Genomic DNA, 17,160 nt, shown 5'->3' with positions numbered 1-17,160 from the left:
GTACTACTCTAAGTAGTTATAGAAAAACAGCAGCCCTATCAGTCATTCCTGTAGGATCTTAAACTGAGTAATATGTCGTTTTCTTAAAAAAAATGACCCTTTCATCTCCCTATGCTGATGCTTTCTGCTCATTCTTTTTTTTTCATTATAGTGTACAGTAATCGATGCCATTTCATTTATATTGTAATATCACAGTACACTCACTACACTCCCCCCTCCCTCCCTCCACCCGCACATGCCCACAGGCGAAACCAAAAAATGCTTATCAATATAACTTAAACAACAGAGCCATGAAAATAAACATAAAACGGAAAAGTAAAAAAACGAAAAGAAAAAAATGTATACAAAAAAAAAATATTATACAATACAGCGACAATGACAACACCATAACTAGTATTTCCGGCCGTCAGGAAAAATAGCCACAGAGTGCACCAACAATGGCAACCACAGAGCGTGAAAGATATGTCCACTATTATATTTTTCCAATGTCATTTTCTCCGGAGGTAAACAATGTGTTATCTGATCAATGAAAAGTTTAAATGTTGGAGGACGTTCATTCTTCCAGAGTAAAAGTATACATTTCTTGGCCAAATATATTATTGTGATTAGTATTCTGTAATGTTTGGGGTTCAGTTTAAAGTTTGGCATGTCATTTAACAGGAAAAAACATGGATTTAGGCTCATTTCGATGCCTAAAACGGCTTTTTGTCAGAGCATGAATCGAATCCCAGAAATGTTTCAAGAGATCAAAGTCCCTGCTCATTCTGAGTGAGGTTAAGGATACGACAGATTACACTGTATATGTCTGTGAGTTGACATATCGGAATATTAGACATATCTGAATTCAGGAAGTTACAACTGTGTCGGCGTCTTGGAAAGAATCAGCCACGTGTCGGAAACATGTTTTATTGTTTCCCTCTTTCCTCTGTCTTCAGGTCAGTTTCCCACCACCTTTGTGGAAGAGATCACAATCCCCAGCAGCAAGCCTGGAGACAGACTTTATGTTTGCATCAATGATTTCAACTCCGCAGAGCAGGGGAACCTGTCCCTGATTAGAGGTAAGGAAATACTGCATGCACCCGACTTTTAGAATACAGATAAAAGTATGAATCACTTGTCTTTATGTCTACTAGTCATAAAACATGAAGACTTTTATCAGAGCACACTTAGGCGTTGTTATATTGTTTCTGTAAGTAGATTTTTGGCGCAGGATACAGGATGTAACACAGCTGTGTTTTAAGTAGGACTACTGTAACCTCTAATGGGCCGTGTTTCCTCACTTAGCCTAACGCTACTTGTTGATGTCGCTGTGCTCAGGTAAAGTGTTTGTTTTGTGTTGAAGTGTTGTGTTGTGTTAGACACTGTGACTTTGTCTTCATTGACCCATTTGTGCACTTTTAGTAGACCAGTTCAGAACCTTTTTCTTGTGTCTAGTTGTTTGTACAAATGCAATTTATAATGCCATTCCTGCTTGAATGGATCATAGTGAATGTAGACTAGGCTCTGGTTTTCCGTCATGGCGTCCTCCCTCTCTTTTAAATGAACACGATCAACTCTAACTCAGAGCTAGAAACAAAAATAGCAAATGGTCAAACCTGTGATGTCACTCTGTCTCCTGGAGCCTCTCAATACAATGTAATTGGAAAAACACTCAAAGGTTACTGTGTGCAAACAGAGGGAAAGACTGAGAACTAGAACTGATGCCATGATGTAGGATTAACATTTAAAGAAAGCTTACACATTCAGTTTCACATTCACAGTCAGCTACTGACACATGTGTGCATCTGATTGTTTTAGTTGTTGTGTTGTTTAAGGCCATTCAATTAGCATTCATGATTTACATTCAGGAATGCTTTTTCCCTACAAAAAAACGAATTTATTTATTTCATTTTTAAATGTTCATTTCTGGTGAAGTAAGTCAATTTACTTTCCCCTTTGATCTTCCATTATTGTTTTAGAAATATAATACTATTTAGATAAAAAGTTTTTTGACTGTTGATGCATTTTCAAATGTTCTATTCACTTGAACAAAACATGAACACCTCTCTTAGTGGTAAAATATAAATAAATTATGAAACGTGTTTCAAAGCGCCACATAAAGACACACATCATACAAAGCCTCCTTCTGAAACTGCCCACTAGGTGTCCCTAGATGCCAAACTAAATGCTGCATAGACTGTCTCCAGCTGACCTTTTCTTTTTACAGGAATTATCTCACATTAGTTGTCGTTTTTTCTTATTTCTTATTTAACAACCACCTCAGGCATGCAACACAGATGCAGAGATCCCTTTCATCGGTAACACTTGTTATTGTCTTGTTTTGTCCTTAGAAGTTCTAATAGTAGTCGTAGTCATAGAAGTTGTAGTATTGAGAATTATGCATTGAACATTTTAAGTTAACATTGGAAACTCACAACTATTAAACAGTCCAAATAAGTCAAATGTGTAAATACATCAAAATGTCTTCTTATATTTAGATTTAACCTTTGACCAAATGTACGCAAAAACAATATTCCCGTATATGTTTGTACTGTCATAGATAAATAACACTTCCTGCAGCAAAGGAAACACAACTGACAGTCTTTACTAGCCATTTGAGAGTATGAATTTCCACTGTGACCATTGGCAGCGTTCCAGTTCTGGTCCCAGACACAATGGGAGGTGGAGCCGCAGGTCTTTGGAATGCGACCCCATGACTTCTGGCTGACCAATCAACATTCCTATAATCCTGATCCTCTAGATATAAAAGCACCATTATCGACCATAGAACTGTTAATTAAAAATGCAATAATAAAGGTAACCCGAGATAACCTGACAGAACCAGAGCTACTTGAACGTGGACAAAATATCTGGCACTTCATTGCAGTTCTTCAAATTCCAGTCAAGCTAAGTCAGTGCAGTTAATTAAGGCACACCTGATGGCCGCCCCAAATGTAACAACTACAGGCATGTTCATTAAATAATTAGATGACTAAATGGTTTAATTAGATAATGTAAGATTAGTTTTATTTTTAACTTTTCTATTATTGTTTGTTTTATTTTAAGGGTTTAGTACTGCTGTATAAGTGTGGCTAATTTACCTTTACTGTCTGCGTGCAAAAAACATGTGTATGCTGTCTTTACCTTTATCTCCTAAAGTGTTCTTGCTTTTTCTCTGTGCATGTTCCTCTCTGCTTAAAACTCCCCTTTAAGCTGTACTACTTAAAATGACAAATACAAAATAATATAATAACATTTATGAGTATCCGAGGATCTTAGCCATTTTAGAAACCTCTTTTACGATACGATATACTTTATTGTCCCCGTAAGGAAATTTGTTCTAGACTCCGTGCACTTCCGCATACATGTACATATACAAACATAGTGGACATTAAGAGACATACACACATATCATCAGTCATACACCGTTTGAACAAACACAATACACAGGCGCACATACTGACAATGGCGACCTATTGCACAACATTTAAAAAGTACATTTCATTACATTTGACTACTTTTCATTTCATGTGAATGTTTTCACGGTAATGTTTTAGCATTTAACTGTGACATAATTCACATCAGTATGTTAAATGTGACGCTCATTGTCTCTGGTCTCTACAGGTGATGTGGTAGTTGGAGAGGCAGGAGGGTCCATAAACCTCGATGAGACCTGGCAGCGGGGCTGTAATGCCTTGGGCGTCCGCGGACTCTTCCCCACATCATGTGTGAAGGAGCTGGCCCTCTCAGGTCGCTCCAGGCAGCTGTCTGAACGCTCCGCTCAGGCCCAGGCGTCAGAGCTCCCCCCGTACGCCCTGGGCCAGGCTCGGGCCCTCATGAGCCTCCATGCGCAGCTCAACGAGGAGCTGGACTTCCGCGAGGGCGACCTTATCATCATCACCGGCCTGCCGGAGCCGGGCTGGTTCCAGGGGGAGCTGAATGGCCACAGGGGCATCTTCCCAGAGGGGTTTGTGGAGCTCCAGGGATCCATCCGATCTCCTCAGGAGCCCGAGGACTGCCAGTATTTGAACAATGATTCTGAACAATATAGCTACGAGGATCAATATGATGCAGAAGATGGGGCAGAAGTTGTAGAAGGAGAGGTGTTTTTGAGAGAGGAAGGAGAACAGAAAGAGGATTTAGTAGAAGAAGAAGAAGAAGAAGAGGAGGAGGAGGAGGAGGAGGAAGAGGAGGAGGAGGAGGAGGAGGGAGGTGTTTATGTTGTGGCACTGTATGACTTTCGGGCCATAGACCAAGGTGAGTTGAACTTTGATATGGGGGATCGCATACATCTCTTAGGCACTTTGGAAGACGGTTGGCTGGAGGGAGAGCTGCGAGGGCGACACGGTATTTTTCCTCATCGTTTTGTCAAAATAGAGGGCGACGGGGAGAAACCGCCAGAGGAAACAAATGTTATTGAAGCCTCTGAGTCAGAGAATGATCCTGAATGGACGACTTATGAGGATCACACAGTGTGGGACCTGGACTACTTTGAGAGGAAGGAGGAGCAGAGGAGGCAAAATGAAAACAGGAGCACTGGGGCTCAGACTAACAACAGAGGACAGAGAGACGGGGGCAGCAGGCCTGAATCTCAGCCACGTAGACCTGTGGCCCCAGCACAGAGGAGACCCGAGACACCCAAATCCATTCCTCCAGCAAGACCCAGACTCCCGTCTCGGCCTGACCTGCCCGCGCGTAGCCACAGACAAAGCGGTCCACCTTCTGGCCCTAATCGATCTAGCTATCCTAACGGTAACTCTAGATCCTTACAGCCCAAACTAACACATAGCCTTACCCTCCCTAGCACTCATACTGGTTGGTCTAAAAACAGCAGATACTCCCAGAGGCCACCAAAGGACGCTTCCCCCACCAGTAAGAAAAGTGGTAGTCTTGGCAAGGCCTTATTAACCCTGGCTGAGAACCACCGGCAGAAGAAGGTAACCCGCCACGCTAGCGTCACTGATGCTGATATGATGATGGGCGGCGCTGAGGAAAGGCAACGTTCCCGGCAGCGTGGCTCCAATGGTGTCATGCCAACATCCTTGACTTTAGACGCCCTGGTAACCTCAGCTGGGGACCTGGAGGCTAAGCTAACCCAGCAGCTCTTTGAGTTTGAGAAAAGCTTGACCTACAGCGATAGTAACGATAGCTCTAGTGCTCCTAATCACACGTCCTCTGTAGGCGACCTTAGCCCGCAATCTATGTCACGCCACTTCTCTATCATGGACTTCAGCGATGAGAGCGATATCATGCGAGGCACCTCACATTCGCCTGTTTCCCACCTATTGCAGTCGATCTCTGCTTCGTCCTCCCTAGAGAGACGTGGGACCCTTCGCCCCCCACCTCCTCGTCCTAAAGTCCTTCGCCCACCACCTCCACCTGGGTACAAACCAGCCCGCCCTGCCCCGCGTGCCCCTCCTCGTTTCCCGAGACAAAACACCACTCCTCCAAATATCTTCTACTCCCCTGATGAATCCGCTATGAACCTCCCGGACGAAGTCGCAGGAAGGCAGCCTGAGTTCGGCGACCTCGCAGCCGCCCAGGAAGAAGAGATCCAGTGCCAGCTGGAAGCGGAGAAGGAGCTGGAGAGAGAGATGGAGTTGGAGAGGCAGAGGCAGAAGGAAGAGGAGGAGAGGTACCAGCTGCTGCTCCGGCTGCAGGAGGTGGAGCACGACATGGAGGCATATGCACACACGGCAGAAGAACTCAGGACAATGCTGGAGGAGGAGGAGGATGAGACGGCCCGCATGCAAGCCATGGAGAATCTGGAGTTCTGCAACTACACCCTGGAGACTCTGGCCCTGGAGCAGCAGCAGCTACAAGGTAAGACTGAGGGGGGGAAGTGTGTTGGGACATCCTCAACATGGGATGGTGGTTTAATCGGTTTGGGGCTTGAACTGATTAAAGGACAAGACGATGTATTTGTTTTGATCTTGTTGGCCTCATGAACACAGTTTCACAGTTCTTAAAATTCATCAAGGATATCTGCGAATAATTGTAAGTAGATGCATCCATAGAGCAGACACAATAAACAATGATGGCCAAAATTCATTGTCATGTCATAACACTATATACAGGTGATCAGAAAGTCAATAAGTATATGCATTAAGCAAATTCTACTTATATGTTATAACATAGAAATTAGAATATACATATCAATACTTTTAATACAGTGTCAATGTGTTTTGCAGGGATTGGTGTCAATACAGCTATATCCTTTAAACTATCATTAGTGGGTTCAGCTACTGACATTGAGCAGCTGATAAATACCATCGATATAAGATGTTAAGAAGTAGATGTTTTGCTTTGTTAGTCGGTGAGCTTCTGTATGTGAAAGGGTTACTTGGAAAACTGGAAGCCAAATCAAGTAGAATTAATTTAGCTTGATGTCATAGTTCAAGTCTGAGGCCCTTTTAGAAATACATGGTCATTGAGGACAAAATGTAATATAGCAGGAATCTAAAAGTGAGCCATCAGTGCTTACCAGATTTCCTTTTTTACCTGGGAAAGCACACAGACTCACACACACACACACACACACACACACACACACACACACACACACACACACACACACACACACACACACACACACACACACACACACACACACACACACACACACACACACACGCACACACACTATTTAAATTCCACTGTGAACTCAAACAAGCTTACTCTCCGCAAGGACCTGCGGAAAGAGGATTGTGTATTTAAATGAAGGGTTATCATAACTGTGAGTGTGTGTGCAGATAAATGTGTGTTTTTGTTTTTGTGTATTTGGGAATAGGCCATGACCTACTACAATATTCATTTATAAAAGTATTGTGAATGTGGAAGAATCAGTTTGATGCTGCAGGGTTCCAGGAAATGTGTATAAATCTTAAGTTAGCTTTGTCAGGTACTGTTTGAGTTTAAATGACTTTTTAAGTATTAATAGTTAATGGCTTGAACAACAACAGTTGTAGAGCCAAAGCTAATTGGCTCGGTTTGTTTTGGCATCTCGTACTGGGTGCACAGTTCTGACTGACAATTTTCACATAGGTACGAGGTGCATTCCTGCACATAGTGAGAGGGTAGGCAGTGCACGTGGGCCCCTGTCTCTCTTTCTTAAAGTCCTTCTATCTCTATCCAAATATCCTACGTCCTTCACCTTCCTCACCATTTGCTCACGCTGCACCTTTCATCGTTTTAGTCCGTCACCTGTTCTCCAAAAGGAGTGAGGAGAGGGAATACATTGGGTGTTGTTTTTGGGGGATTTTTTTAAGTATTGGTGACAGACAGACAGACCATGGCCCGCTCTGGAGCGAGACCCAAGCTGTGGTTGAGGCTTGCGGTCAGGTGGCCCGTGGCACACTTCTCCACACTGTTCGGACTCGCTCGGGAGGCCAGGTCCACCAGAGTGGCAGGTAGGAGAGAACCACAGAATGTGTTTATAAGTCAGTGTGTGGACAGAACATTGCTGCTGTTTTTTAACATCACTTTTACCCACAGCTGCTTGTTACAGCAGTAGTTCTCTACTCACTCAGGCAGTTCTTGGGGGGTTTAGTGTCTTGCTTAGGGGCAATGAGAGTAGTTGATGAGCCAGTTTTGAATTGACTCTTTACTCATGGATAACACTTCCTTTGATGGAGTCATTAAAATGTCACAGTTTTTAGCTGGTTAGGGATATAACAAGTACATTGGTTAAAAAATAGGGGAAACATGAGAAATTCCCTCAACTTGTCATGAGGATATTCACTGTTAGATGATTTGTACACTATTTGCCATTCTACTCTTTGAACCATGGAAGCGTTCACTTTAACATAACTGAGATATTTTGCTCTGCTCTGATTGGTCAGGCATGTGAGTTGCTTGTTTTGCTTTGTGAATAATTTTTCTTGTTTGACAATTTGTGTTAAATTAAAATCAAATTAATTCAGTGGCATCTGCTTTTTCTTGCTAATGTGGGTCCTTGGACAATGTGGGCACTGTTGCAAATGATTTAGCACTAACAATTTTTTTCTGAACTTTGGATTGTAACATTGTTATTTTGAACTTGATTTTAAGAGATTTGGTTTGCTGAATGAACCAAAACAGGAACACTCATGATATTATCTCAACTGTCTCTTAAATGTTTATGATAATGTTGCTTTACATTGGATGAAGTGGCATTAACAGCAGAGCTCATTATTTCTAACTGTGACACACACACATTCAAATGTCCTCGTTCATTTAGAAGCTTTCAGTCTAATCACTGCTAACAACCAAGTTTCATTGTAATGGTAATGTTTCTCATTTTCAAGTGTTATCCTAGTTTCAGTATTTCATTCTTATTGAATTAATTCTAATTGAATGCCTCTCAATAATTGGCTATCAAAAACTGATTGTTAGACTCAGCTTTTGCTCACCTATTCTAAACTCATCCTGCTAATGTAATATAATTCATCCCGGATGTTACCACTCTATTCAAACTTTTCCACTCATCATGTTTGTCAATATCTCAAAACACTAATGTAATCAGTTGATTCTTGATTTTGTTTCTATTTTAGTTGCATGCAAATGAATCACATCCTGTTAGATGTTATCAATCACTCTGCAATGTTTTCCAATGAATGATCTTAACGTCTGTGAATGATAGGTATCAGCCTGCGAGTAGGAACTCATCTCCGTGGCTACAGGTGCCTCTAAAGGCCATTCAACCACTTTGTCTCACTTCACCTATCACGTTACAGGAATTCCCACACCCTACTTTCATAGTCATAAAAAAACAAACTGAGATGGTGACTTGATTTGTGAGAGTTGTGATACAGCACGGAAAAAACAGCCAAGCACACTTCCATTATTTGATACGTTATCAACACATTACACGGAAACAAAAGCTTTTAGTTGGCTTTTTTAATAGGATATTATGTCTCCTTTGTTTTCCCTTTTAAAGCCAACAGGAAGTTATCTACATATCAACCATAGTCTCAGGAACTATTCATCTACACACACACACACACACACACACACACACACACACACACACACACACACACACACACACACACACACACACACACACACACACACACACACACACACACACACACACACACACACACACACACACACACACACACACACACACACACATTCACCAAGGAGTGAGTGTTTTCTGTGTTTTTCAGGGTGTGTTCCTGAGTGTGACGTTTAAAAGACAATGGCAGCTTATTGTTACAAGGCAGGGAAGAATTCAACGTGGAGCTCGGCCCGCACCTATCTCTGCAGAGGCCAGTTCAAAGTCCTCATAGAATCTGAGAAACAGTGTGATACTGCAGAAACAGAAAGTATCAACCATATGCTCACAAAGTATGATTGATATGATTGTTCTCAATGTTTCTATCTGTTGTGGACTGTTGTGATTTTGTATGTCAAAAATATGGCAGTACAATCCGTATCATGTAACAGCGGTTACATTTTAATATATACTATAGCAATACTGTAAGGAACTATGACAATTTGTATAAATCAAATATAAGGAATAGTTCCAAAATATAAAGACCGCACCATATGCATAATATAAGTCAAAGAAAGTAAACTTTTATAAGATAATCAAAACAGTGGAACAAATTGTTGCATGGAAACCAGCTATTCACTATTTTTCTCACACATTAGTGCAGGTTCTCTTTCTCTGCCATTTCTGCCATTTCTTTGTGTTTCCTCTTTTCTTGTTTAAGCTCTTTGACCTTGAGCCTCGCTTAATTCTTTAAGCCCACTATTAGAACGCCTCCATCAGCCTCCATGACACCACAGCCGATCTATTGAACACTGTTTGATTGCAGCTTCAGGTTTCCCTCCGTCAGCCACACGAACTGGGAGAGTCTGAACTGCAGACAGTCTGATATCTGACCTTATTCCTGGAAATGACACTCCTTTTTCTAGATGTGCTGAATATCGATCAATCCCCGGGCGGCTTCATTTACATACGCTTACACAGACATGGACAGGAATGTTGTATTTGACATTCCTACTGTTGACACACATACACAAACACACAGTTTCGGTCGTGTTCTGCTACTGAAAGCTGAGATGTTGAACACTGATCATTAAACAGTCTTACATAAGAACAGAAAAATGTCCAAGTAGGATCAGCCTTATCTTGCGAAACTGTTTATCTGAGTTGAATATGAGTTTTGCCTCATGCACAATTTTTGTTATTAACTCATTTCAATTAATCAAACACGATGACTCGCAGGTTTTTTTTACTTGCCATTTGATAAACATGTACGATAAGGATCTAAGATACAATAAGAGGATATTTTGTAGTGTATACATAGGGCCTTTTGGGTCTTATTGTGAGTCCATTTTGTTTTTTTTAAGCTCTTCCTTTATTTTGGAATAAAATGTGGGCAAAGCTTTTTTATTGCAAAGTATGTTTCTGATTTCCCTGTTGTTTTCCTTCCCTAAATATTTTATTTCCTGATTTGTGAGAACGTTTAGCTTGGCTGGGCCAAGTTTAATCCTACCAGGAATTTAGAATATAAATCCTGGGGGAATACAACTTTGGGATTCAAATAACAAACAAGCTCCAGCTACTAATAAGATTTTAAATACTTTGAATTGATGGTAAACTGACACTATCCCCCATGTGTGTCTCTGTGTGTATCACGTGCACTTGAGTGTATGCAAGCCCTTTAAACCTGTCTTTTTTTGTTCCTGCCTCTTTTTTGTTTAGAGTTAAAGAGGGGGAGGGATATATTATACTCCAGCTTTATGAATAGGCCTCAGTTTTTTCTCACACTAAAAGATTGTGTCTCAACTGAGAGTGAGGACAGTCCTCAACAATAGTTCATTGTACACATCAGCAGCAATTTCTTTCAGTAGCTGCTCTGGCCTATTAAGTCTGTGTACTCTCAACATAATAACTATACTTTATCTTTCCACTAAACTTGTTTTCAACTTCACACTTTTAATCATTGCTTCAAAAGAAAACTGGTTTAAACTAAATCACACGGACCTCTTCATGTGTTTGCTCCTCCCTGAAATGTAGGGCAAAGTCGAACTGACAGACTGAGGTCAGTTTTTGGCTCTGTTACCCACAAATATCACAAATGGCCTTTCAAACATTGTGAAAAGTAAGAATATACAAGTAAGAGCTGGTTGTAAACTCAGACAGGAAAGATTTGCTTTTGTCAGCACAGGTTGCATTGATGTCTGGTGACATAGAAGAAAAACCTGCAGGAAAGGAAAAACAAAGAAAACAGGATACAAGGAAGGATGCAGGATTGTTCAGGGTAGTGAAAAAAAAAATAGGTTCCACAGTCAGTAGCCCCTCAAAGGCAGACTGTGAAGTTAGACTAAATCTTGCAATCCTGCAAACAGAAGTACTGGCCAATTGAAACAATGGGTGGGGCTGTCGGGCTAATCCTCCACTCATGTGACTCTACTCAATCATTAACCTAAGGAGGCCCCTCCTTCAATAACCCTTTCCCCCCTCTCCTCCCACGATTCGCTGAGATAGCTGCGGGGAGGGAACGATTTGGTTTCACAGAGGGCTGGGAGGTGCTTAGACCGGGCAGTCCTGCTGAGGCATCGGAGAGGAGACAGAGAAAACAAGTGGGAGAGTAGCAGACAATATGCCTGACAGGTGGAGTACTTTGTTATGGAATGCAGGACTTTGGAAAGACGGAATAAGCCACGTTAACAGGAAACCGGGTAGGCTGATTTAAACAGCAAGAACCATGAAGAGCCCGGTGGTTTATGATAACCAAGCCATGTTTGGTCCAGTGGATTGGAACCATGCAGCCGGTCCCCCGGTAAGGAGAGGGATGAGTGCGGAGGAGCTGGGGGATGCTGGATGGGCCAGAGAGAGGGAGAGGATAGCCCATCTGCAACATCTACAACAACTACACCAAGTGCAGATGCAGCAGCAACAGGCTGGATATCCTGCCTATGGAGTAGTTCCTCACGGACAGCCACAGGGACCAGTTATGTTACCCAGACCAGGTGACCCAGTTCCAGCTCCAGGCTTCCCTATGGCAGTTCATGGCGGCATGATGGTGCCTGTGGGCCCGGGGCCGCCTCCAGGGCATATGCAAGCTCCATGGCCAACACACTGGGATAACCAAGCCCAAATTAGACTGGGCAACGTCTGCCAACCCAATCAGGTGTATGATGACCGGCCACAAGCAGTTTTCCAAGAAAAGAGGCCTCAAGGCCAGGATGTTTACTACCACCCTGGGTCAGAGGATGGTCACCTCAATGTGAGGGTATCTGAAAGGAAAGGCAAACATTGTTTTTACCAGGGCCCTGAGGATTACAGCCAGCAGGACTATAGCAGAGTGCCACAAGAAAAAGACATCAATGACTTAAGAACTAAAGAAGGGTATGGTAATTTGGAAGAGGACAGAAGAAGAAGGGACGACCGGGTGAGAGAAAATGACCGTTATGAGCATAGGAATCCCAGAGACTTGGAGGAGTACGATCGCAGGGACAATTACAACCACAGGGATCATTATGACAGGAAATACATTGAGCGCTGTGACGACAGAGAGCAGCAATATCCTGACAGCAGGAAAAACAGTAAACCTGAACTCAGAGAACATGACCGTTACAACAGTGAGTATGAAGACCACTATGACCGTAAAGACACTTATGCTCGCAGAGACAAATACAGAGAGGTTTATCAGTACTATGACAATGATAGAGAGTATGATGACTCTAAAGAGAAGGATCACTATAGAGATAAGGAATACTATCAGTGTAGTAAGGAGGACCGTTACTATGATGAGCGAAAACGTAAGGACCCCTACTATGCAGATGAACGATATGACCGCAGAGAAAATATCTACAAAACCAGGGATGACTACAGCAGAAGGGGTGATGAAACCTACCCCAGTAAAGAAAGGGGTCAGTATGACTCTGAGCTGGACCAACACTGCGGTTATAAGGAGAGGGAGCAATATGACAGGTACAAGGATCCAGGGGATGACAGGAGAGATGAGCACTATGACGATAGAAGGAGAGACCACTACAAAACAAGGGACCCCTATGAGCCTAGGACTGCGGACCAGTACGATCGTGAGGATGATGACCGTTACAAATCCAGAGATGGAGATCGTCCCCAGTCCAAGCCCAGAGACAGATTTAGGGATGTACGCTCAGTATCCGATGATTCCAAATTTGAGGAATACCCTAAAAAAGAGACCAAGACACACTGCGAGGAATGGGTTGAGCAGCAGAACAAGAAGTTGGAACTCAAGGAAATACACTCTTTTGAAGATCCTGAAATATATCGTCGCAGTGACGACCGGGAAAAAGGATACGAGTCGAGCGCTGGAAGCGTTGGTACAAAACGGGGTCGTAAGGCTGTTTATGTGGGCTCCCTAGATCGCAACAGCTTCTACAGGAAGACAGCTCCAAGCTCCCTAAGGCAGTCCCAGTTTGCCACTACCAGGAAACAAAACAAAGGTAAACACAAGGAAAATGTCAAGTGAGTGAATGTATTCAACTGGCTGTATTTGCACAGCGTGAGGTACTTATGAGGTGGTACAGTATGCTCAGCTACAACTCTACAGTGCCAATCATATCTTAAAAAACAGAAAAGGGCACATGGTTTGCAAGGGATATTGTAATTTACAACCCAAGTAGATAAAACAGGGTTGAGAGGTTGACTATCATTGGTGACCTCCAGAGGTGCTCTTCTAATCAATGCTGGGGGCTTCAAAGTGCTGACTAGCCAGACTCACTTCCTAAGAAAGTGTGCTGGAACCTGAGTGTGAGTGTGAGTGTGAGTGTGAGTGTGTGTGTGTGTGTGTGTGTGTGTGTGTGTGTGTGTGTGTGTGTGTGTGTGTGTGTGTGTGTGTGTGTGTGTGTGTGTGTGTGTGTGTGTGTGTGTGTGTGTGTGTGTGTGTGTGTGTGTGTGTGTGTGTGTGTGTGTGTGTGTGTGTGTGTGTGTGTGTGTGTGTGTGTGTGTGTGTGTGTGTGTGTGTGTGTGTGTGTGTGTGTGTGTGTGTGTGTGTGAGTATCACCTATCTCACAGGAAAGTAAGCAGTCAGGTATTTGTAGATGTCTGAACCTGAGGAACAGGTTTGGTGGGTTTTTGTTGTTTCTCTCATTCTCCTTGTCTCTAGCTTTCCTGTTTGCTGCTACTCTGCCTCATTGATGCTATGTGCACCCGTAACAAGTCAGTTCAGTTCTTGCATGACTGAAAGGTCTTTTACTGACAGAAAATACCAACTAACTTTAAAAAATCAATATCATAATTTTTTTAGGGAATTGGTTCTGGCTTTGAGATCATTTCGAGTATCTTGTCTATACAAACCATATCTTTATTCACTATACATTTCAGCCTAAATGTTAGAAGTTTCCATTAATTTGCAAAGTAAAGCAGACCGTCCGCTTAGGTTTGTTTCTTTACCCAAACCTTTAAACCAACTTTTTGAGCTGCTAGTTATGAATTGGAAATAGAAAAACCTATATAGGGCTGGATATCAAATGGAAACATTCCAAATTAGGGCTAATTGAATACCAGAGCTCAATTTCGATTAGGAACACATTTTTCAACATTTTGAAATCCACTTTAAGGGGAAGTTTAGAGTATATAATAAAGTGTAAAAAGAGTAAGTAAACAAGTCTTGGAATATACACCAGGCAATTAATAGCTGCTAATGTTATGTACACATTTCAGCTGGTCTGCCCTTACAGTGTTGAGGTTAAATACCTTGCCCGGGGGTAATTATGTTATCACCTGTTAACAAAGAGAAAGGAGTGAAGATGTCTGTAAACACAAAAACAAACTTATACTACAGTTGAAAGTATGAGTGCTTGTGTGTTTGTGTTTAAGTATGTTTCATCAAGAATCGAAGAAAGAGATAGCACACTTCTGACTCGCTTATTGTCTCTAAAAGGAAGCAGGTGGCGCCCCACGACCCCTCCCCCAGATACCTAGATACACACACATGCACGACCCCACACACACACACAGTGCACATCGCCCCCCACTACTCCTCCTTTTCGGGAGTTTGAGTATTAATCCCTAGCGTCAGCATGGTGTGTGGATGGTGGGGGTCTGTCTGGTGCCAGGCGGTGGCCGGCACTGACTTGACTCCTACACTTCAAGACCAGACAATGTGTGGGTGTGCTAGTGAGACCCTGGGAGGCTTATTGAGAGGTGACGCCATTTTTAAAAACACACATGCACGCCTGCTTCTTCAGTGTCTTGTCATCCCTTAATCTCGTTAAACTGTTTCAGCTCGGTCAGGGGTTTGCCCGAGTAAAGCATTTGATGGCTAAAAACATTAGGCCGTCTTGTTGCAGCGCTTATTGGACTTACGCTGTGATTCAGTTACAGTGAGACGATGGCGGAGGCTTTTAGAGATGGGCCTTAAGCTTGTTTAAAGGCCTTTGTTTTGACCTCTGTGAAAAATCAATAAGGACTAGATAAGAATGACTGCTAATCAATGATACAGCTGACATACGTTTACCTATTAGTACTTATCATTCGTGTTATGAACTTCATGGCGGGGGGTTTGTGTGCATATGCTGCTGGTATTACCTGGCATCCTGCAGCAAAACAAAAAAAGTTAGTTTTTTGCTGGAATAGATAACTTACCGTTCATCCTATTTATCGTTTAAAATGAAACACTTTAAAATGTGTCTTTGTGGGTGCAAACTGAATGTCTGTTTATGGTTTTAATCTTAAACTTTAAAACTTGGACAGTGTTTGAGCATTTGTGTGTGAGTAATGTGTTGTCATCCGGCTATGATCTGCCAGCGTATGCTCGATAATCCTTGAGTAGCTGCTATTGCTGGGAAGTGGTACGGGTTATTGGGTGGGGGAGTTAAGAGTTAAGACAGGACCTCAAATCGTTCAACAACATTGCTCTCAAGATGTCTTATCTCACAGCTGGCCAACAAAGAAGGCAGTTAGCCAAAAATAATTTAGCTAATAGTCTTAGTCTTCAGATCATTTCTGATAACTGTGCTTTTATACACTCCATACTAACTGTACACTTATAAGTTATACATACAAAGTGACTGCAGCACATCAGTGTTAAAAACTCCTCAACAGGTCATTCCGGGTTAGAGGATGCTACTGGTACCTGCATCAGCAAAAACACTGATGTGATCTGTACTTTTTTCAGATAGAAGTGTGGGAAAAGAAAGTAGATATTTGACCCTTTGGACTTTCCCATCAGGAGTATTTACTCTTGATAATACCTGATATTGACATGGTTGTCACTCATTTCATTCGACACTCTGCACTTTTGTCAGTATGAGTCTTACAAACTTTGGTTGTTTGAATGTTGATTTGTGGTTGCACTAGTTATATCTGGTGTGTACTTACTGTCCTAGTGGTTACTAGTGTTGATCTTGGCTATTGTAACATTATAATAATTTATTTATATGTTCCTACATGCAGAGATTATTTGACTGTCCTCCTTAGTGGTAAAGGCTCATTGTCAGTAATAAGGATGTCAATTCGCATTCACTGGCTCTATGAACAGAGCCACTTACAGTCGTGTCAATCCAGTTATTCCTCTAGATTTACCTTTACAGCATCAGTTTATGTGAATGATTTGAATTTTAATGGGATTTTATGAGGTCAGTTATTAGATCAAGTTTCAATTTTAAGAGAAATAGCAAGCTTGATGATCAGGTGTTCATTTTCAATTCCAGATTGTTGCATATTTAAGTACTTCAGAGCAAATAAACATAATATTATAACAATACTTTTTGCCTTTGCATTTGCTTTTTTAACAGGGTGATTATATTAGGAAGCTTACTGTCTGTCTATTGCAATAATACCTTAAATTTGGCTTGTTTTTAAGGAATATATTTAGAAATTAAGAGAGCAGTGCCCAGAACACTTCAACTGATTTTCTTGTTGACTTACGGGAAAACTCAAGAAGTTACCAAGCAGACCTTTGTTTTTACTTGTCCTACAAGTAGCAACAGATATAATACTGCAAGTTCTGTCATCAAGAGTCTCAAGGCAGTTTCTCACACTCTGGTTGTATTCAGGGAACAAACATTTTCCCACACAGGCAGTAACGGCAATATCTACTTCCGACCCATGGGACCTTATTATCGGAAAAAGTATGTATTGAAGTCAATGGGGAGAGAAAGATTATCTTTCGATCCCGTTTGAATTGTGCCACGAGTCACACATATGATGTTTGTCAATATTAAAAAATTATTTCCATGTCAAAAAAG

At 42.0% G+C, this 17,160-nt stretch overlaps 1 protein-coding gene across 4 annotated transcripts in view; it reads left to right on the top strand.

Moving 5' to 3' along the window:
• dnmbp (dynamin binding protein) overlaps positions 1–17,160 on the top strand; it is a 59,369-nt gene that overhangs the window by 15,443 nt on the left and 26,766 nt on the right. For 2 of the 4 annotated variants that reach the window (XM_079658049.1, XM_079658048.1), the window contains exons 3-4: positions 936–1,058; positions 3,604–5,802. In XM_079658049.1, coding sequence (XP_079514175.1) covers positions 936–1,058; positions 3,604–5,802 — 2,322 coding nt within the window. Of the gene's footprint in view, positions 1–935; positions 1,059–1,284; positions 1,318–3,603; positions 5,803–11,515; positions 13,414–17,160 lie in introns of those variants that run through there. The other 2 variants (XM_079658050.1, XM_079658051.1) reach the window with 2 other exon arrangements.

The sequence above is a fragment of the Notothenia rossii genome (genome assembly GCF_949606895.1).
Source record: "Notothenia rossii genome assembly, chromosome: 11".
NCBI lineage: Eukaryota > Metazoa > Chordata > Actinopteri > Perciformes > Nototheniidae > Notothenia > Notothenia rossii.
Note: the sequence above shows the minus strand (reverse complement) of the source record. Positions and strands in the feature narration are given on the sequence as shown.